The following is a 23,083-nucleotide window of genomic DNA, read 5'->3' on the forward strand; positions in this document are numbered from 1 at the left end:
ATATAGGATAAATAGGAAATAATTAAAAGAAGGAAGAAACTAGAAGCAAGAGGGATTGGGAAAGGTTTTTTTGTAGAAGATGGGATTTTAGTTTGGACTTGAAGAAAGTTGGAGAAACTAGGAGGCAGGGATGAAGAGATAGCATTCCAAACATGGAAGACAGCCAGAGATCGTATCATATATCATATGATATCTATATCTATGTATATATCACATTATATATTACATCATAATATGTCATATTTTGTTATATTGTTGTATCATGTTATGTTACATTGTATTATATGATGTTCTAGTATACTGTTATATTACATATTTCCAAATAGTTTGTAGTATTTGATATTAATTCTATGTATTTGATAGCTATTTTAAGATTTTTTAATAGTTATTTTAAAAAACTTTTCAACATAAAAAGGTACTCACAGTTTTAGTACTTATATCTATAATCAACCCTCAACCTCCTTTTCACCACAATTTGACATTTAGGAAAATCTGTTTTCATATCTCCAGGAATACTTGGAAGGCAACTGAAACATTCTCATGATAAATCTCAAGTAATAATTTTATCTTCAAAAGGAGCCTTACTCAGAGTAGTGTATTTACTATAATTTGCAATTCTGAAAGAGTCCTATTCCCTTTCCACATTTCCTAGGAACAAAAAAATGCTACTTTTCTAGCTAGCAAGCAGTTGAGTTATATTTTAACCCAGGAAGCTAGGCGGAAAGCCCAAAGTCTGAAAGCAAACTTCATGCTACAGACAAATTTAATGGATAAAGCTTTGCTTTGACCCAGATAAGGTTAGAAATATCAGTTTGGGATTAAATTTGGTAGTCAGGTACTAACCTAACTTGGAAATAAATAGGGATTGGGTTGGTCCGCCCTTCCCAGGATCAGTGTTCTTTTAGATTCAATACTGGGGCTTTATCCTTATAGGCCAACAGAACTGAGAACTTGAGGATTTGAAGAGTGAAGCAGTTTTTATGAGAACATTTGCCCTTTTATAGAAATTATGTATTTACTGCAGATTAAGTAATCCTTGACTGTTGAGGTATTCTGCATGGTCAAGGTCAAGCACAGGAGCAACCATGATGACCATATTGTAGAGGGGACCTCTGAAGAGGATGCTTAAGGACTGGAATAGGCAAGTTTTAGGAATTAGGTTATTTAACCCATCAGTACTTTTATGTCTTGGAATCAAACTCTTGGGACATGCACCTTCCAGGAGTGTTGTAGCCACGGCTACTAAAGATCCAGAAAAGAAAAGTCTCACCCCACAGTACTGTTAAATGGGCTTAACAGCAGAAACTGATATAATTTTTTCAGCAGAAATAACATTAAAGAGGCATTATGATTTGTTTTGCTACTGCACTTTAAAGACTGTGAGACCTTTCCATTTAACTTGCAGCTAAATCCTTCTCTGTCTTTTTTTTTTTAAACCCAAAAGAGAGTGAACTTGTGAAAGTCAAAGACTGTCTTTTCTATTTGCATTTACAGTGTTTATTACACATAGTAAAGTCTTAATAAAGGCTCTTCCCTCCCTCCTTCCTTCTGGGAAGAAGGATGATAGTTCTTTAGAACCTCGTCAAAAACTAAAGGAAAGCTCAAAGGATTTTAACATACATCTAATAAAGACCCAGTGCAAACCTAATGGCTTAAATTCCAGAGCATATATATATGAAGTAGACCAGGGGCCAAGCTAAGATAAAAAATTAAGTAGCAAGAAAACTTGGACAAGGATGTAGCAAAAGGGTTGAACTAGCCTGGGGAGTCAGTCCCTGCCCTTAAGGAAAACCTACTCTGTGGGGTTGGGGAAACAACATGAATAAATAAATATATACTACTTTCATTACAAGGAGATAGATAGAAAGGGCAGTAAAAAGAGGAAGGGAATAAAATTAACTCTGCTTTTGAAATTTCTTCCCTTTTTCTGTCTCTTCCTTTCCTCCTCCAGTACCCTTACTCCCCATGGAAATTTCATTTCCTCCACAAAGTCTTCTTGGACTCTTGTGGCAAGATATGGTCTTACCTTCCTGCCTCATGCCTCCCTCATATTCTTGTCACATTCATCTTCTCCTGCTTACTCAGACTACCACCACCCTAGTTCAAGCATATAAAGGCTTCCCCTGGATTATTGTGATAATATCCTAAATGGTTTCTCTTTCTCCTTTCTCTCTGCTCTCCAATTGGATATTCCAAATTGATATTCCTAAAGCCCATGTGTGATCCCTCTGTTACTTCTAGAATAAAACAAAACTCCTGTGTTTGACATTTTAAGGCCCTTTGCAATTAGACCAATTTTTCCCCTCACACACTCTACATTCTGTTCTATCCCCTTTGTATATACCCTTGCATAGGCTGTCTCCCATGCCAACAATACTCTCTCACCTTTCCTCTGCCTTCGGAAGCCCTAGCTTTTTTTAAGGACTCAAATCAAGTTCCACCTCCTTTAGAAAGGAGGCCTTTCTAATTCTTCTGCCCCACCCCCACCAAATAACTTTGTATCTATTTTATATTTACTTATTTGTAAGCATATATTTGTTTCCTCATAATAGAAGGTATGCTTATGGAGGGCAGTGATAGTTTTTTTTTTTCAGTTCTGTCCATATATCCCCAGTGCCTGGCACATAGGTGCCTTATAAAAGTTTATTGAATTGAATTAAAGACCAGTAGCTCTAGAGTTAGAAGGATTAAGTTAAAATTCTCCCTTAGATACTTGCTACCTATTTGAAGGGTATTTTGTTTTCTAGGTCCTAGTTTCCTTATCTAGAAAATAAAGGAAAATAAAGCTAGTCTTTAGGACTGTAATGCAGAATCCTATGAATGGGTGTTCATACAGGAATTCCAAACCTTTTTTTATGTCAACAAGTTTTTTTGACCCAGGCGCAATTATTATTGTATCACATCATTAGTATTTGTTAACAACAAAAAACTGAGAAATTCAGGAACACTTTTCAGTGAATTTGTGCTTTAATAATAAACTAACATTTGTATACATTTAAAATAGTAATATGTATATGTGAAGACATTTATTCAATCTAGGTGGTATATTTGCATATTTATTATTGGAAGTCAAAACATCTTATTAGCACTAAATCAAGATCAGAATGACGGTGCTTGGTGTGCATGTGAATTTTCAGATCCCATGTTTCTCTTCTTGCTCTGCCTCCCCTTCACCCTCATCTCGGACATTCATGGCCCACAGGTGGGGAATTACAGGCTTAGTGGAAAGAGCATCGTTCTTGAAGTGAGAAGGCAGATGTTCAAGGCCTACCTTTATGTTTCTCTTAATTCAATTCAGTTCAGTCCATTTAGCATTTATTTAATATCTATTATGTTCCAGGCACTGGTGATACAAAGATAAAAATGAAACAGACCCTCCCCTCAAGGAACTTATATTCTACTGGGGTTGGATTCAGGGAAACAACATGAATAAATAAGTATATGTTACTTATATACATACATAAAAACATATACACACAAGGCAGAGTAATTTCTTTCTTTCTTTCTTTTTGCTTTTTGGAGGGCAATTGGGTTTAAGTGACTTGTCCAAGGTCACATGGTTAGTTTTTTTTGTGTATAAGTGTCTGAGGCCAGATTTGAACTCAGGTCCTCCTGACTCCAGGGCCAGTGCTCTATTCACTGTGCCACCTAGCTGCCCAGGACAGAGTAATTTCAAAGTAATTTTGGAGGGAAGGACACCTAACAACAGGAAGTATCAGAAATTATTTCCTAGTTTAAAAATTAGTCCAGTTTCCCTGGTAAGCTATGTGAGGGGCAGTTATATGTAATGAGCTTGAAAAGATAGAGGGAAGCAAAATTGTGATATGTCTGAAGTCAAATCTTATTCAGAGGACTTTTTATTTTATTCTAAAAAGCAGTCACAGAAGCTTCTTAAGCAAGGGAGTGACATAGGCAGACTTGACTATCACTTTGGCGTATGTTTAGCAGATGATGGATGGAAGAAGGGAAAGATTGTCATCAAGGATACCAATTAGCCTGCCACCACAATTATCCAGGTGAAAAGTTAAGAAGTTGTGAACTAGAGTGAAGACTGTGTAAGTGAAGAGAGGATGAAAGTGAGAGTTGTGGAGGTAGAATTGAGAGGCCTTGACTATTGATTGCATATGGTAGTGAGGAAGACTGAAACCTGGAGGATGCCTCTGAGTTTGCGCAGCCAGGTAACAAGAAGGATGGGGATGTTCTTAGCTGTAACAGGAAAGTCAGGAAAACATGGATTTGGGTGGAAAGATAAGTCCTGCTTTGGGCATGTACTTATGGTGTTTTATTTGATGGTAGTTGGGAGAGTCTGTTTGGTATAGTAGAAAAGAACAATATTCTTCAAGTCAGAATTTTTCAATTTTTAATTCTGACATCAGTTATGACAAATAACATGATGTTTCAGAATCTCATTTTTCCCATTTGCAAAATGAAAGTGATGTGGTATTATGTACCTCACATGATTTTTGTGAGGAAAGCAATTTGTAACCTATAAGCACTAAATTCAAATGTTGAGCTTTTATAGTTATTTGTGAGCATTTTCTATTCCCCCTGCAGTGTAAGTGGTGTGAGGGCTAGGACCATGTATTACTTGTGTTTTTTTTTTCAGTGCTCAGCCCAATGCAGGCACTTAATAATTGTTATTAATTTCGTGGAGAGAAGGGAAGTACTGAAATGAATTATAGGTGCAAGAGACATTCTTCTGTGAATGGTTGTAAACATTTCTTGGATATTTATTTAAATAACATTTTGGATTTTTTACCTAGATTTAATTTTTAAAGATAAGATTCATAACTTATGTGGTATTTTGAAATAATTTTAAAAACTCTTTATAATCTGTTTTTAATTTTGATTTAAATAAGTAAGGTTTAGGAAAATACAATTTTATTAAAAATTAAGATTTACTATAGCGTCAATTAAAGCTATATTATATTTACATTTTTGCAGGCTCTGCAATGAAGAACAACCAGAGGTTCCTGTGCTTTACAGAGATGTTTCGTCACTTTTGCTAATCCAGATTTTAACCATGCCACAACCTTTACACAAAGGTATTTCTTTGAAATAATAGATACATAATAATAATATATAATATGTATAATAATAATAGATACATAGAGTCATAGAAAGAGTTAATCTAAATGAGATGTTCTGGGGGGAAATATAGTAAATATGTCAGCAAGCAATCGCCTATCAATACTAATTGCCAATCAGTAAATTAATAGACATTTATAAATGCCTGCAGTGTGCCAGGCACTGCACTAACCATTGAGGGTACAAAGAGACAAAAGCCAGTCTCAGCTCTCAAGGTGCCCACAATCTAATGGGGAAGATAACGTGCAAATAAATATATACAAAGCAAGCTATATATGGAACAAATAGGAGTAATGAACAGAAGGAAAGCACTAGAATTAAGAGGGACTGGGAAAGACTTCCTGTAGTAGGTGGGATTTTAATTGGGACTTAAAGGAAGCCAGGGAGGTCAGTAGTCAGAGTGGAGGAGGCAGTACCTGCCCTCAACTTATGCTCTACTGGGGTTGGGAAAACAATATGAATAAATAATTATATACTACTTATATGCATACATACACACACACAAAAAGTAATTGCAAAGTAATTTTGGAGGGAAGGGCACCTAACTTGTGGGAGTATCAGAAAATGTTTCCTGGATGCCTTGCTTTGCCTTTTGCTTTCCAGAGAAAGTACCCAGAGCTGAGAGATGGGAGTGTTTTGTTGGTAGTCAGGAGGCCAGTGTCAGTGGATCAAAAAGATTGAAAAAATGTGGGGAGTGGGGGGAATGGGGCAGTGGGGGAACTAGGTTATGAAGGGCTTTGAATGCTGAACAGAACATTTTGTATTTACTCCTAGAGTTAATAGGCCACTGGACTTTATTGTGGGGAAGAGGGGGACCAAGGCAGTGACATGATTGGACCTATGTTTTAGGAAAATCAGTTTAGTGGTTGAATGGAGGATGATTTGGAGTGAGGAGAGAGACTTGAGGCAGATAGACTCTGCCTTAGTAGTCCAGGTGTGAGGTGATGAGGGCTTGAGTTAGAGTAGTAGCAATTTTAGAGGACAGAAGGGGGCATATTCAGAAGATATTATAAAGGTGAAATTGATAGGCCTTGAGGATAGGTAGATTTCAGAATCATCTGAATAGAGATGGTAATTAAGCATGTGGGAGCTCATTAGATCACCCCGTGAAGTAATATAGAGGGAGAGGAGAAGAGGACCTAGGACAGAACCCTGATGATCACCAACTATTAGAGGGTGTGATCTGGAACAGGGCTTTTAAAATTTTTTCCACTCATGACCCCTTTTCACCTGAGAAATTTTTATGTGACCTCAGGTATATAGGTAACCTGCTGGTTGGTCTTCCTGACACTACCCCAGACTATCTTTAGCTGCCAAAGCATGGGTCTCACCCCTATTACCTTCCAGGATCAAATTTTAAATCATTTCTTTGGGATTCAAAATCTTTTAACTTGCCCCATTCCTATCTTTCCAGCATTCTTACACCCTGATTGGACCCTTTTGATGCCCCCCCCCACCCCTCACCACTCCCCACTCTGTAATCTAGTGACATTGGCTTCCTTGAACAAGATTCTCCATCTCCTGGCTCCAGGCATTTTCACTGGCTTTTTTTTTTCCTATGGCTGGAATGTTCTCCTTCTAGCACCTTTCCTCTGTTGAGTATTTCTAGTTTATCTTGTATATAGGTTTTGTATGTGGTAAACACCCCCACCCCCTACCCCCTGTTAAGCTGGGAGGTCATTAAGAACAGATACTGTTTTCATCTTTCTTTATATCTTCTGTGTCTTAGTACACAGTGCCTGGCATGCAAAAAGTGCTTTAATAAATGTTTGTTGAATGATTGACTTACATTTTCCATAAGTTCTAAAGAAGGATATTTTTTTTATACAAAATGATTGAGTAGACTTAATATGTTTTGGTGAACTTTAGAAAATGTGTAGTAATAATCTAGGAGAATGTCATTTTTTTTTCATTCTCAGATTGAATCTTGACTGAAAATAGAATCTCGTTCTTTGTCAAACTTAGAAACCAAAATATTGCATGTATTTACAATAGTTGTCATCTCTTTTCATCTATTGTTGTGGCCCTTGATTGCATCATCCTCTTTGTTAAACTAACTGTTAAGTTTCACAGTGAGAAAAATTTACCTACTAGGGATATTTCTAGGTCATATAGGGTATCCTCCTAGCTAAGACCCTTCTAGCTACAATCTTTCCATTTGTGATTAGTAGGTAGAATAGATAGGTTCTTTTCATTGCAGTTATTTCCTTTCAGCATACAATACTTAATTTGATATTGAACAATTTAACAAAGTAAAAAGCATTGTGAATTTGATATTGTATTCAAATCTAGCAAAAATAGAGGCATACCATTGTACTCCTATAGTAAAAAATAGTTTTTAAATTATCAATGTTCCTGTGAAATTTAGGGCTTTGTTCCATTTAGGTTGGAAAGAATTCTATGGGTAGTCATAGGACAAAAAATAAAACATAGCTTGATCGATTCTGACATCCCTAAAAGTAAGGCATTTGGCAATATAATCTTGCCTTCTTTATGTAGTCCTGCTAGTGCCTTAGTAGTTGTGAAGGGATATAGACAGATTCTGAACAGTCAGAGTCACTTGGTGTTGACAAAATCAGTATGAACAAGTAGTAGCTTTGCAAGTCAGATGCATGCCATATTTGTTCTACAGAGGTGGGTAAAGATGATAGGATTGTAGCGTGCATCTAGTCCAACTGTCTTATTTTACAGATGAAGGAATTGAGGCCAAGAAAATTAAGGTACTTGCTCAAGGTCATACAGGTAGTAGGTGACAGAGCTGGAATTCCTGACTCTTTTCTCAGTGCTCTCTTCATTCTCTGCACCGTAGCTCGTGGCTATCAACTGGAACTATATAAATCCAGATCAAGGAAGATGCCTTATGCAGTTTGTGGTTCCAGGTACCTGATAATTTTGGATGCTGAAAATTGTGAATCGAGTAAAATTCTTTTTAGAACTCTACCCTCAGAATATTATTTTTAAGAATAATTTTATCATTAAAAAAATCATGACCAAATTTTACTTAGTTTTTGTATTGTTCTTTAGATATTTTTGTGAGGGAATAAATATATTTTAATTAATTCTTATTCTGTTATTGAGGGAACTTAAATGGAAAAATATAGTTAAGAGGATTCAGAGTCACTGTTCAGCAAATTAAAATTTACGTATCTGGTTTATGTAACATTTGTGAAATGGAGATAGATAATGAACCATCTCTAATCCTTCCTAAGACTATTATTATATAACATGTACTTGTAGTGGCTCCATTTTACACAGATTTCATGATTTAGTCCAGTTTAATTCAGCAGCAAGTATGTAGTAACAACAGAAAAGTGGAAGTGGTTTAAGTTTGAGGCTTTGTAGGGCAAGATCAGCAATATGAAAGGGGACAAATTACTTAAGAGTATAGTGTAGAACTTAACCAATTCACAAAGGGGTCAAGGTAAGTGTAACTCAAGGGAGAAGAGTGAAAAAACTGAGGGGTGGAGGAATTGGAAGTCATGGTTAGGATTAAGAACAAGGTTTGGGGTTTCAAGGCAGAAGGAGAGATGACAATAGTGTGTGGTCAGATAAGGGAATTTCAGAATTCACACCAGTTAAAGAGGCTCTATTGTCTTTTCCATCTATCCTACTCTTTCACTTTGGGATATCATCAGTTCCTGTGGTTTCAGTTATAATGTCTTTCTTTCTTTCTTTTATTTTGGAGGGAGGAAGGCAGGGCAATTGGGGTTAAATGACTTACCCAAAGTCAAACCGCTATTAAGTGTTATCTGTGGCCAGATTTGAACTCAGGTCTTCCTGACTCCAGGGCTGGCACTCTATTCACTGTACCACCTAGCCACCCCTTCAGTTATAATTTCTATCCTGACGTTTCTCAGATCTACATAGATTATCCAGCCCCTAACTTTACTTCTAACTTTCAGATAAACATTCCATCTACTTTTAGACATTTCAAATTGGTTGTCCCAATGTTACAGCTTAAATTCAGCATTTCCTAAACCAAATTCATTATCTTGTGCCCTAAACAGTTTTTCACTTCCAAATTTCATTGTTACAGTCCTGGACACTACCATCTTCCCAGTCCTCCAGGCTCACGTTCTGGGCGTTATCTTCAATTCCTCACTCTCTCAGATATGCCTCCTTCTCTCCTCTGGCATTGCTACATCTCCAGTACAGTACCTCATCGCCTTACACCTGTACTATTACAGTAGCTTGCTTGTTGATCTTCCAGCTTCAAACCTTTCCCCACTCTAATCCATCCTCCACTCAGCTGTCAGAATGCTATTCCTAAAGTAGAGATCTATGTTACCCCCTATTTAAAAAAAAAAAAAACAGCAACAAAACTACAGTGGCTCTTTATCATATCTAGGATCAAATATAAAATCTCCTGGCTTCCGAGTCCCAGCTAAAATCCCATTTTCTTTGAGAAGCCTTTTCTGATACTCCTTAAGGCCGGTCCTTTTGTTTATTATCATATCTTTCTATTACCATTTGTTTGTGCATAGTTGTTTGCATATTATCTCTCTCGTTCGTTACACGTGTGAGCGCCTTGAAAGCAGGAACTGTCTATTGGTTTTCTTTATATCCTCAGTGCTTCGTGCAGTGCCTGGCGTATAGTGGGTGGTCAATAAATGCTTACCGACTAATAACTAATTCCAAGTAGTATATTTTAAAATTTGTGCTATAAGTTCTATTTTTTTGGATTCCAAATGGTTATTTGTCCAGAGTTTCAGTGGGGTTTAATTTTTTAAATTAACTTTTTTTTCAATTAACAAAAATATCTTTTTTTCTCCCCGACACCTCCCCAAATAACAAATATATATAAGAAAGCAAAACAAACTAATACATTGACCATGTCCAAAAAACACATACCTCATTCTTGTGTGCCAGAGGCTGTTACCTCTCTTTCAAGAGATGAGTAGCAGACTTTATCATTGATGCCCTGGAATAATGGTTAGTCATTTTGTTGATCAGAATTCTCAGATCTTTCAAAGTTGTTTATTTTTCACAGTGATATATAAATTACACTCCTTATTCTGCTCAATTTTCTCTGTATCATTTAATATAAATCTCTCTAAGTTTCACTGAAACTGCCCCATTTGTCATTTCTTATAGCACAGTAGTATTCTGTAACATTCATATGCCACCATTTGTTTGGCCATTCCTACCAATGGGATTTAATTAAGTCCACAAACTACCAGAGGCATACAAAAGCATAACAACTAATAATTTCTTGCATTGCCACAGTGAAAAATACATCCTTCAAAGGTAACCAGGACAGCTGGTATTCTTGGACCTGATTTTTACCAGCAAGGAAGAACCAGTACTATGGTTAAAATGATGGAAGTGGTTATCAAATTTGGGGATTTATGATAGAGAAGACAATTATAAGGAGGCATAGTCTGTGATGTGTGCCCTAGATCTGTGGAGAACAGATTTTCAAAGTTTCATAAGATGTATAAGTAGCATTCCATGAACAGAAGTTCTATAGGAGGAATGAAAAGAGGGGCAGGTGAACCATTTGTGGTTTTATCAAGATTAGGACATGACAGACTTATGTGATTTCCTTTTTTTTTTTTTTGACATGATTATTAGATTAGTAGATCAGGGTACTGCTTTGAATAGAATTTACTTAGATTTTAGTCAAGTACTTAAAGTCTTTTATGTTATCCTATGGAAAAAGGAAAAGAAATATTTTGGTAGGTAAAATATAAACAAGTTTACTGACTGTACCCAAAGAATAATCCTTAATATTTTTGAGACTGGCTTGGGAAAAGATGTCTAGTGGAATGCCCTAGGGAATTTTTGCTTAATTGTCTTACACTTGTGTTCTAAAAATCAATTTCATAAGTATATGGAGGAGATATTGCTAGAAAGCAGTTTATCTAAATAAATATGTAGGTATTTTAGTTGACTGCAAACATTGGTATGTATCAGCAGTGTTATATGGCCGGCGAAGTACATAATTCCATTTTTGGCTGCATTAAGAGAAACATAATGTGCACAATGAGGGAGATGATAGTCATGCTGTAAATGCTTTGCCTTGGTCATACTACATCTATAGTATTACTCTTCACTATACATTTTAGGAGGAAAAGATTGAAAATGTCCAGAGGAAAGAAACTAGCATGGTAAAAGACCTCTGATTAATACCATTTACAAATCAGTTGTAGAAACTAAGAGGCTTATAATGTGGAAAAGATATTCAATTTAATTTTCATGACCCCAGAGGACAGCACTTGGACAAATGGTTAGAAGCTACAAAGAAAAAAAATTAAGCTTTTTGTAAGGCATATATTACTAGCAGTTAGAGCTTTCCCAAAAAGTGGAATGGAGGTAGTTGGTCCCCTTTGATAAGTCCCCTTTGATAAAATTAAACAGACTGGATAATGATTTGTCATGTATACGGCAGAAGAGATTCTTGTGCAGACCTATGAGAGCTTCTGATTCTGAAATCTTATGTTTACATAAACCATAGTTTTTTCCAAATTTATTACTTTATTATAAATTTGAAAGATATCATAAACACGAATATTTCCATGTATAAATAAGAATAGAAAAGAGGATTGTTTATGAAACATTAACTATGACACATAGGTTGATTTTTTAAATAAATATCTATTAAATTTAACATGATGGTTTTAACACTGCTCAGCCTCTTTGTGTCTTCTTCTGAATTTCCTTCTCTTCTATTCTGTGTATTTATTAAGTGTTGATTCCTTTCTTCCTTCTTTCCTTCTTCCTCCCCCCAAATGAAAACTCTATTGTAACAAATAACTATCATACAATAAGACCTATCCACATATTCGTTGTTTTTAAAAATAAGTCTTTATATATCCTCATTAAGAGGTAGAAAGCATGCTCATACAGCTTAATATATCACAGTTTTAACATTCTGAGGACTGTTATTGAAATCAGCTTCAAATGGTTATTTTTTTTCAGATAAACTCCATTAGTTTAGAAATAGAAGATAAAAATGGGACATATTTACAAATATTGTACCCTGTTACACATTTACTAATTTTAAGCCATAATGTAGAGTATTCTGCTGTATTCTAGTACTGTGGAACCTAACCACTATTTATAGCATTGTTTCTATGGCACAATGCATTCAAAGATACAAATAAGACGACCATGAGTATGTTTTCCCCAGTTTAATATTTCCTCACCTTTGGCACTTTATATAAAGATGGTTTAGAATTTCCTTTGGAGCTTAGGTATTTGGAAGGTAGAGGCTCCATTGGGGGAGGGGACTGCTATAGGAAAAGCAGCTCTACAAAGATGTGTGAGGGCAGGATTGGAAACTAACCACTAGTTGGATAAGGAGATAGGCTCTAGCAGCAAAGGTTGCAGCAGTGGTCATCAATGGGAGCTTTAAAGATGGCGTCTCATGGTAGAGATGGGAGGGCTTTCTGTGTTTGCAAAGTGAGGTTGTGATTGTTTTAGAATCAGTATGGTATACTACAAAGAGTGTTGGCCTTGGGAATTAGGGGCACCTGGGCACATATATTGCTTCTTATAGCAGTGTGGTCCATAGGCAAGTCACTTAACCTCTGAACCTTAATTTCCTCATCTGTAAAATAGAATTAATAATAATATCTATAGTGCCAACCTCACAGTGTTGTAAGAATCAAATGAAATAACATGCAAAGCACTTTGCAAACTTGAGAACCATACATGAGTGTGAGTTATTATTATTGTTTGTGTGTATAGGTAATAAACTTGAGTATTTCTAAATTATAGACTACCTGGGTATGTACATGTGTTTAAATTTTATTGGAAGTTACAGCATTGTAAACTTTGACATTTTATGATTTACTTTCCTTTTATTTGAATACTATTGCCTTTGCAGTAAAACTGTATTTTACTAAAAACTAATTTCTTTAACACTATTTTGACTCTTAAAATGCTAACAATTATTTTTGTGATGTGTATTTGGATTATGCTATTCTGTACTTTTCCATGTGACAACATAATTATATTTCACTTCCTAGATTATATGAGTAGGTAAAGAACATCTATCCATCTGGCTAAATGTTTAGAGAATTATCTTAGTGGAATTTATAGTACTTAAATATTTTTGGAATATTTTTTTCTTCCTGTTATTATCTTTCATTATAATTTTGATTCATTGAAGCTAAAAAATTTGGAGGTATCATGATATAATGGAAACCACTTCATACCTGGAGACAGGAGACCTATATCCTAGTCCTGCTGGGACTAACTAATTATATATGACTTTTAAGTTTCACTTTCCTATTTTGTGCAAAGAAACTGTTGAATTATGTTATTCTTAAAGTCTCTTGAATTACTAAAATTATTTTAAAAACATATATGTCCTTAATGAATACCTAGAATTTAACAGTTAAAAATACATTATAGTAATGAAATAAAGTGGGATGGTTGTTTTGATATTTATGCTAGAGAAGGTTCATTGTAAGGAGGTCTGCTTAGAAATCAATGTTATTTTTCCATTTCTTGTACTTTGATGGGACTGAATTAACATTACATAAATTACTTTTTGATTACTCTATCAACCAGGGCCAGGACATTTTCTTTTACTTATTAAAGAATATTGAAACAAAAATTTAGTCCTCTTAAATTTTCTAATCTGTAAACTTCCTTAAATGACTTTGAGAAGTAGATGAGCATAAATGTTAAATGACATTGGCAGAGCAATGTTAAGAAAGTATATAACATTTTTAAAATTGTGGAATTTCAGTGCTAAAAGGGAACCTGTGTATCCATTTAGTTTAACCCCCTGCTTGAGATCAGAAAATGGAATTAAGCTACATGAGTAAGGCCTAGAGAACCCTGGTTTTCTGACTTCTACTCCAGGGGTCTTTTCACTTCAATATATACTCTCATATGCATTTTCCTGCATATTAATAGAGGAGTTCTGTTTATTTAATACTTGTTATATATGATATTCTAGCATGTGATGATGATTTTAGCTTCAGCATTTTTAACTTTTAGTAATAATTTGAAAATCATTTGAATGTCAAACAAAAGCCACTGCATGCAAATTGTGAATGCATATATGTTCATATGTAATATCCTTAGCTCTAATTTAATGAAATAATTATACCTTTTTTCCTTTACAGAACACTTTACATGCATCGTGAAGGTACTTTTTACATTACTGTATACACAGGCTCTTGCCGCACTTTCAGTTAAATGCAGTGAGGAAGACAGGTTAGCCTGGAAGGACTTGGGGTCTCTCAAAAAGGTTAGTCACATATTTATCATATTCAATTTAATTCAGTAAACCTTTATTAAGTACCTGCTATGTAAAAGGCAATGTGAGACTACAGAAATGGATAAGACACATATAAAAAATAAGTAATACAAGACATATTATAAACCACATTATTAGAAGAGATACAAACAAAATTATTTAGCAGTATGGAGAAGAAAAAGACTGCTTCTACTTGTTGAAAGCTTTATGGAGAATGTGGCATCTGAGTCCTGCAGGACGGTTAGGATTTTATTAGATAAAAATATGAAGGAATGGCATTTTAGAACACTGTGGGCAAAGGCATAGAGGCTGAATAGCACAAAGTATATTCAGGGAACAGTGAGCAGTACTGTTTGATTTGAAACATAGAATATATGAAGGGAAGTAGAAGAAAAAAGAACTAAAAAGATAGCTAGAAACGAAAGTGGGAAAGACCTTCAGTCCTATGCTTAGGAATTTACACTTAATTCTGATGGTTATTGCTTTACCAAAATTTTTAGTGTAAAGATTCCTTCTTAGATTAAATTCTGTGGACCTGTATGTGATAGCTGTTTTGCTATTGTACGTTTATAATAACCAAAGTTAGCCCTAGATGGGAAAATGTTGAAGAAGGTGGAAACTATGGGGATGGAATTTTGTGAATACTATTACACACAGTTTTTATGTTAGTTGATTCTGCTGAACTTTAATTTTTTTCCCCAAGAGGGAAGGCGTGGTAGGAAAGGTTAGTTATATTTTGACATGACTATAATGTGAAGATTTGTGGAACCTTTCCTATAGGGAATCAGTGCTATAGGGAATTAAAAAACAAAACAAAACTATAGAAATTATTTGAGCAAGGGAATGAGAATAGAGATAAATTTAGGAATATTTATTCTAACAGCCTTATGTAGATTAGAATCAAGCAGACAGAGAGACTAGAGGTAGGCATGCTGCTTAGGCTATCATAACAATCTCTAGGCAAGGTAAAGGGCTTGCAGTGTAGTGATAGTAGGAATAGATGTATTTAAGAAACATTGTTGAAGCAAGATCATAGGATAGAATTTGGAATGGGCCCTTGAGATAATCTAGTCTAATGCCTTCATTTTATACATAAAGAAACTGAGAGGCGGCTAGGTAGCACAGCGAATAAGAGCACCGGCTCCAGTGTCGGGATGACCTGGGGATCGAATCCTGGGCTCAGACACTTAGCACCCACCCAGAAACACCTGGCCGTGTAACCTTGAGAAAGTTACTTAACCCTAATTTCTTAGGGGTGGCCAGGTGGCTCAGCCAGTAAGAGCACCGGCTCTAGTGTCGGGATAACCTGGGGATCAAATCTGGGCTCAGATACTCAGCACCACACCCAGAAATAACTGGCCGTGTAACCTTGAGCAAGGTACTTAACCCCGATTGCTTTAAAAAAAAAAAAAGATAAAGAAACTGAGATCCAGAGAGATTAAGTGATTTGCCCAAAATCATACAAGTAGTAAATAGCAGAGCCAGGATTTGTATTCAGATACTCATCACTCCAAGATTTTTCCATTATACCACTTGTTTCCTGATGTGGAAGGGTAGGCTTATTGAAGTCTTCTGATTATGTCCCTAAATATGAAAACAAATGGCCTTTGTTCATATTACTGATCTTTCCTTTACTGTCCTGTAAGCACCATGGTGAAATTTTACCTCTATTACATTTACCTCTATTACATCTGTGTGTACAGAATTTGACTTAGCCCATACTCACTTAAATCTGTTCTTTGTTCCTGTTGTAATGATACCAAAACATGGAAGTACCATTGTTGAAGATAAAGTCTCTAGTCTTTTTTTTTTTTTAAGCAATTGGGGTTAAGTAACTTGCTCAAGGTTACGCGGCCAGTTATTTCTGGGTATGGTGCTGAGTATCTGCGCCTGGATTTGATCCCCAGGTCATCCTGACACTGGAGCCGGTGCTCTTACTCGCTGAGCCACCTGGCCACCCCTAAGTCTCTAGTCTTAATAGCTTGTACAGGTGTCCACAAAGTCTTAATGCAGTTTTAAGCTCCTGAAAGTTAAAACTTCAGCACTTTAATAGTTTAAAAACTGCACTAAGATTTTTGGGACACTCTGTGTAAATACTGCCTGCCTTAGTGCCTTACTTTGAACTTGCTTTTTAGCTTTAAAAGAAATCACTTTATTTGAAGTTTATTTTTAAAAACCTGTCATACTATTGGAGTATTTTAAAATTCAATTTCATTTTATTTTCAATTCTGAAAATTTTCTCTATCCCACCTCCCATACTCATTGAGAAGGCAAGAAAAACAAAACCTCTTACAAACATGTATAATTAAACAAGTTTCTGAATTAGCCATGCTTCCCCTCTTTCCTCTGAAAAAAAAAAAAAGGAAAGGAAAAAGAAAATATGGTTTTCAGCTCTGACTTATCTGAAGGTGGATAGATAGCATAAATTCTTTGGAATTGTGGCTGATCATTGTGTCTTTCAGAGATGTTTATCTTTGCAATATTGTTGTTATCATATAAATTGTTCTTCTGGTTCTGCTCACTTCAGTTCTCATCATCTCAGACGAGTTTTTCTGAAACTATCCCCATCATCACTTCTTGTAGCACAATAGTATTCTATCATCTTCATATACCACAACTTGTTTAGCCATGCTCCACTTGATGAGCACCCTCAGTTTCCAATTCTTGGCTAACTGCAAAAAGAACTACTGTAAATATTTTTGTGCACATGGGTCCTTTTACTCTTTCTTTGATCTTTTTGGAGTGTAAAGCTAGTAGTAGTCAACACTGGATCTAAGTGTATGCACAGTTTAACAGCTTTTGAGGCATAACTGCAAGTTGCTTTCTAAAATGTCTAGAATAGTTCATAGCTCCACTAGCAGTGCATTTAGGTACCTGTTTCCCCACAGCCTCGCCAACATTTCTCATTTTCATTTTTTCTCAATTTGTCAGCTAATACTGTAGAGTTATGTTTAATTTGTATTTCCCTAATAATTAGTAATTTGGAGAATTTTTTCATATGCCTCTCTACCCAGAACACCACTCCCCTGGGAGCGGCCCCCATCTCAGTCTCCCCTGGATCTTTCAGTCTGAAACTGTGTAATGGGTGACAAAGCTGCCAGTTTGCACTTGTTCTTATTGTTGTGCCCTGGTATGGGTCTGGGACCTTTTCTTGCTCTGTATACTGGAGTACTCAAGCATGGTATTCAGCTATCCCCTCCCCATGATCCTCAGACCTCCCTTTCTGTCTCTCTTTTTGTTAAGCTGGGCTGGACTAATGATACACTGACTTTTTTTCTGGATTTGCTCATCAGAATTTGGTATATTTTCTAGATTGAAGCCAAATATAGTCCCTACCCTCAAGGAACTTACAGTCTAATTTTAACTCTCTCTCTCTTTTATTTTTAAGTGTCTTTGTTATCAATAACAAATTGTTGGATTCTGGTTTTAAATCCATTGTTCTGTCCTTTTCTCTTTTATGGGTGAGTTCATTCCATTCACATTCTCAGTTATAATTGTTAATTTTATATTTCTCTCCATCCTGTTTTCTCCCACTTTTCCATTTCTTTCTAAACTATCCTTTCTTTAAGAATTGTTTTGCTTCAGACTATTTGCTCCTTAATCTGCCTTCAGTCTTATTCTCTTAATTTCCCTTAACCCCTTTTCCTTTTTTTTTTACCTATTGGGTAAGATATATTTTCATACTTTTTGTATATAGAGACTTCCCTCCTTTGACCAGTTTAGATAAGAGTGATGTTTAAGTGTTAACTCTCCCTCAGTGTCCCCTCCTTGTTATATAAATTCCTTATGTGTAATATTTAAATGAGATGATTTCCCCCATTCTTCCTCTCCCTTCCTTCAGTTCACCCCCCCCCCCACATACACACAATGTCTTCATCTTCCCCACCCTTTCCATTCTTCTTTTGAGATCATTAGGGAATTGTGTGCATTGAGTGAACTGCACTGACTCCATCTTATGACTCAATTCTGGATCTAACTCAGTTCCCTTTCTATTCAGTAATGCATCTAGTCTTAATTTCTTCTTGTGAGAAAATTTTATTTGGTTATGGGAATTGTGAGAAAAATTTATTGCCTTGTTTGACCCTAGCCCTGTTGTGGTTGGAAAGCCTAACCACCTCTATCTGTTGCTTAAAGATCTTTAACTAAGGACCTAGGTTATACTGACCCAGAAACCCAGTCAGATCTCAAGATTGATACAAGGAGTTTTCTCACAATTATACATCTCAAGAAACCCCTATGTCTTATTTGAAAACTGATCCCATACTGGTCAGTTAGTTGCTATTTCCTTGTTCATTTGATTGAATACAGACATTTTTGGGGGGAGAGGTTAGAACACCTCTTTTTCTGATGTCAGGGAATTGTACCAATTCACTCTTCCCCTCTCAACTCAGAAAGTCCCTAGTCTTTCCTCCAGTTAGAAGTCAGGTTTCCTAATCTTGTATCCTGGTTTATAGTCTATTAATTGTTTTCTTTTAATGAATAAAAAATCTGTCTCCCCCTCAGTTTGGGGTACAGTGCAAGCTGAGGAGGCCTGGTCCTGATTTGTTATGCAATTGGTACGCATTGCCTAGTAAACAAATATTCTCAGAAGCTCAGACCTTCATTTTCTCAATTATTTCTGATTCTACCCATCACAGGAGTTGGACAAGAGGGCCTGTCACATACAGTTCTAAGTCTTTGTCCACAGATAGAGGGAGAGAGTTCCTCTCCTCAGTTCGTCCTGGATCTGTGTGACCCAGAGTAAGCAACAAAACTGCCATGACTTCTGTCCCCATGGAGGTTCCCTAGAATGAGTCTCAGACCTACATTTATTCTGGTGAACAACGTTCCCCTGGACTGGACTACTGGATATAGTACCCCTGATTAGAACCTGCTCCAAGTGGCTGGTCTGCAAACCTTTCTATCTCCATTTGCAGACCTGGGCTGGAAAAATGATTTCCTATGACTCTTCTGGACTTCTCCATCAAGGTCTAGTCTTGTGTATTTTCTAGATTTGTTTGGTAAAGTTTGTGGTAAGGGAACCTCTTGGAATTACTGCTTTCTATTCAGCCATTTTGTCTTTGCCTCCCCCCTACATACCGTGTTTCCCCGATAATAAGACCTATCCCAAAAATAAGCCCTCCCCTTACTGTGTAATATTCCTCTAAAATAAGCCCTCCCCCGAAAATAAGCCCTATTGAGATTGCTGCTGTAGTGAAGGTGATCCCCTGCGCTACATGCTACATTACGGTACCCTCTGTATGCACCGTTCCCCCCCCCCCCATGAAACGCACGCCACGCTCCGAGCTGCATCCAATCAGAGCTGCAGCAGTGAGCGCGTCATCCTGTTCTTCCCCAGTGATTTGCTTATTGAATAAAGGTATATTTTTTTGTTCACATTTACCTGTTTATTAAAATTGCTGTCAATGTTCATTAAAATAAGCACTCCCCTGAAAATAAGCCCTCTGGTGTTTTTCTGTCCAAAAAAATTAATAAGACAGTGTCTTATTATCGGGAAAACACAGTATTGCTAATGTTTTACTTTCTTGATACATGAAATATTTTATTATATGAAAAATTGTACCAGCCTATCAGATAATTTCCTCCATTCCAATAATAAGAATTTTAAAATATTGTTGCCTCAAAATAATTTTTAAATGCAGAACAGATTGTAGATTGAGGCAATAAATTGTGTCTATGGATAAGGAAGTACATTTTAAATTTCTCTTTGTGTTAAAGTACACTTATGCATCTGGTTATGTCTTATCAGTCTAATTTTTTTTTTTTTTTGCTTTTCGGTAGGGCAGTTGGGGTTAAGTGACTTGCCCAAGGTCACATGGCTAGTAAGTGTCAAGTGTCTGAGGCCGGATTTGAACTCAGGTCCTCCTAACTTCAGGGCTGGTGCTCTATTCACTGCACCACCTAGCTGCCCCCATTTTTTTTTTCTTTCTCATTTTTTTCCCTCTTTTTTTGTTTGTTTTTGCTTTTTATGGAGGGGGGAAGGTAGGGCATTTGTGGTTAAGTGACTTGCCCAAGGTCACAATGGCTAGTTTTTTGTGTTAAGTGTCTGAGGCTGTATTTGAACTCAGGTCCTGCTGACTCCAGTGCCAGTGCTCTGTTCAGTGTGCCACTTAGCTGCCCCTTATCAGTTTAATATTTGTTTAATTAAAAGGAAAGCTGGAAATTTTGCTCAAGTAAAGTCTCTGGCAACAGGCTTTTTCTCCCTTTGTACCATCTCAGTTGGCAACTCATCAACTCTAATGAGTTCAGTTATCATCTGAGAATCATCTACATATGATTCCCAATTCCACACATCTATCTAGTCCTAACCTCTCTCTTGAGTTCTCTTCTTGCAACACCAACTGCCTCTTGGACATGACAACTTTTTTGGTACTTAAAAACAGCCATCGTTTCTCCCTTGAGTGTTTTCTTCTTCTAGATCAAGCATCCACAGGTCTTTCAGCTGATTCTTATTTGACACTATCTTGGTAGTCTTCCTCTAAATGTTCTTAACATCAGAATCCTTCCAAAATCATGCTGCTTAGAATTGAAAATAGATTGAAAATAGTTCTTCCTTCCCCGCCTGGACCTGTGATGAATCAAGGTAGAGAATTACTGGTGGGAAAATTCTTTTTACCAAGGCAGACTGGCAACTTTTCTGTATTTTAAAGTATTAGAGAATTGTCTACGGGTTCTGAAAGCTTAAGTGACTACCCAGAATCAGATAGTCAGTATGTGTCAAAGGTTGGAATTTAACCAGATCTCCTTGATACCAAGACTAGTTTTTCACTGTACTATGCTTATCTCTTTCTGGAAGCTGTTTTTGTCTTACTGCATCCCGGATTCTATTTGGTTTTTTCTTTTTTTTCTTTACTTCAATATGCTCAGTGTTAACTCACATTGAAATTTCAGTCTATTAAAACTTACTTCTTTGCCTCTCTAACCATGTCTTCCTCATTAACTTGTGAAGTTAATTTTTTGAACTGAAGGGAAAATTTACATATATTCTTATTTAATCTTCCTTAGGTTCAGCCCAATTTTATAACTGTTAAGATTTCTTTGGATCTTGATTATGCCATCCATTGTGCTATCTATCCCTGCCAACTTTGAGTCATCTGCAAATTTGATAATTTTTGCTTTTCTCCATTAATAAAATGTTAAAAAAAAAAATCCACAGGGAAAAACACAGGCCTTTGGGACACTGCACTAGCATTCTCTTTCCAAAGATACATTCACATAATTCTGAATACATCTAAATATTTTATTAGATAGCCACATCTCTCCATCTTTTCTAAAACAATGAGATACTTTATGAAATATTTTGCTAAACTTTTGATAAATGATATCTAATAGCATTTCTCAGATAGACCAACCCTTTCATCAGAGGAATCAAGATTAGCTCAAAATGACATCTTGATGAATTCCTGTTGGTTTATTGTGATCATTGTTTCCTTTTCTAAGTGTTCACTGACTCTCTTTTTTTAATAATCTAGAATTTGTCTGGTGATTTAAGTCAAACTCCCTAATCAGTGGTTTAAAAATTCCATTTTCTTCCCTTTTCCTGAAAAAAAAAAATGGAGGCCATTTGTGGAGAACTCTCTTGTCTTTCATCTTCATTTCACCTTCCACTGACATCACTATCTTATCCTGCATCTACAGACTCTAATGATGAGTTTGTTCCTTTATTTCCTCCAGTCTCTGGTTTTGAGGTGGCCTTTTTGCTTGCAAAGGCCAGTTCCTTTAATGTAGCCTTGATCTCATCTTTTCTAGCAGATTGCCTGAACCACTGTCCTCATTCTCTTTCTAATCTTCTGTCTCCCTGCCTCTCCCTATTTTCTGGCTTATTCCTTGTTTGCTATCTACAAACATACCTAGGTCTGCTTCATTCTTGAAAAATTTTGACTAGATCTTATCACACTGTCATTCTATAGCTTTCCTCTCCTCACCTAAATTCCTTGTAAAAAGCCATATGCATGTGATGTCATGATTCCTCTCCTTTGAACCTATTGCTGTGTATCTTCTAATCCCATCATTTAACTGAAACTGGTCTGTTTAAAGTTACTGGTGATTTTTTTAATAAAAAAAAAATATCCATTTTAATCAGCCGGAATTTGCCTTCTTTCTCATCCTCCTACTCCGCCTGTTCTTCATCTGGGAACACAAGAAAAACAAAACCCATTACAATATTATCAATCAAAATAAATTTCTCCTGTGACCACGTCCAAAAAAATTTGTCTCATTCTGCATTCTGAGCCTTTCACCCATCTGTCAGGAGGTAGATAGCATGTTTTATCAATATTTCTCTGAAATCATGGTTTGCTATTGTACTGATAAGAGTGAAGCAATAGTATTCCATCACAACTATGTACTATAACTTGTTCATCAATTCTCCATTTTATGGGTGCTCTTTTAGCTTTCCATTCTTTATCCCCTTTTTTGCATCTTTAGAACTTTTTTTTTTGCTTAGAACTGATCCCTCCCTTAATCTACCCTTCTCCTAATTCCCCCTCACCCATCCTCTTCTTTCTCTGTTGAATAAAATGTATTTTTGTACCCAACTCTGTGTGTGTATGTTGGTGTATGTTCTTCCATCTTATGACACTCAGATGAGAGTGGGGTTCAAGTGACAGACACTTTCCTCAATCCTTTCCTCCTTGTATAGATTTGTATATTTTTTCCCTAACCTTCATTTCCCTTCCCTCCCAATGTATTCCTCTTCCACTCTCTTTCCTTTCTTAGGATCATCAAGATATAACCAAAGTACTCTCGGGTCTTCTGTTTAATTGTACCCCCTCTATG

The 23,083-nt window shown here is 36.2% G+C and overlaps 1 protein-coding gene across 3 annotated transcripts in view; it reads left to right on the forward strand.

Moving 5' to 3' along the window:
* UBR3 (ubiquitin protein ligase E3 component n-recognin 3) overlaps positions 1-23,083 on the forward strand; it is a 330,855-nt gene that overhangs the window by 266,272 nt on the left and 41,500 nt on the right. For all 3 annotated transcript variants that reach the window (XM_069080034.1, XM_069080036.1, XM_069080035.1), the window contains exons 32-33: positions 4,945-5,045; positions 14,172-14,296. In XM_069080034.1, the coding sequence (XP_068936135.1) occupies positions 4,945-5,045; positions 14,172-14,296 (226 nt within the window). The remainder of the gene's footprint in view (positions 1-4,944; positions 5,046-14,171; positions 14,297-23,083) is intronic.

Source organism: Petaurus breviceps, unplaced genomic scaffold (assembly GCF_028583685.1).
Source record: "Petaurus breviceps papuanus isolate PSGF00001 unplaced genomic scaffold, PetGlider_PUasm1.0 91133, whole genome shotgun sequence".
In the NCBI taxonomy this organism is placed as follows: Eukaryota; Metazoa; Chordata; class Mammalia; order Diprotodontia; family Petauridae; genus Petaurus; species Petaurus breviceps.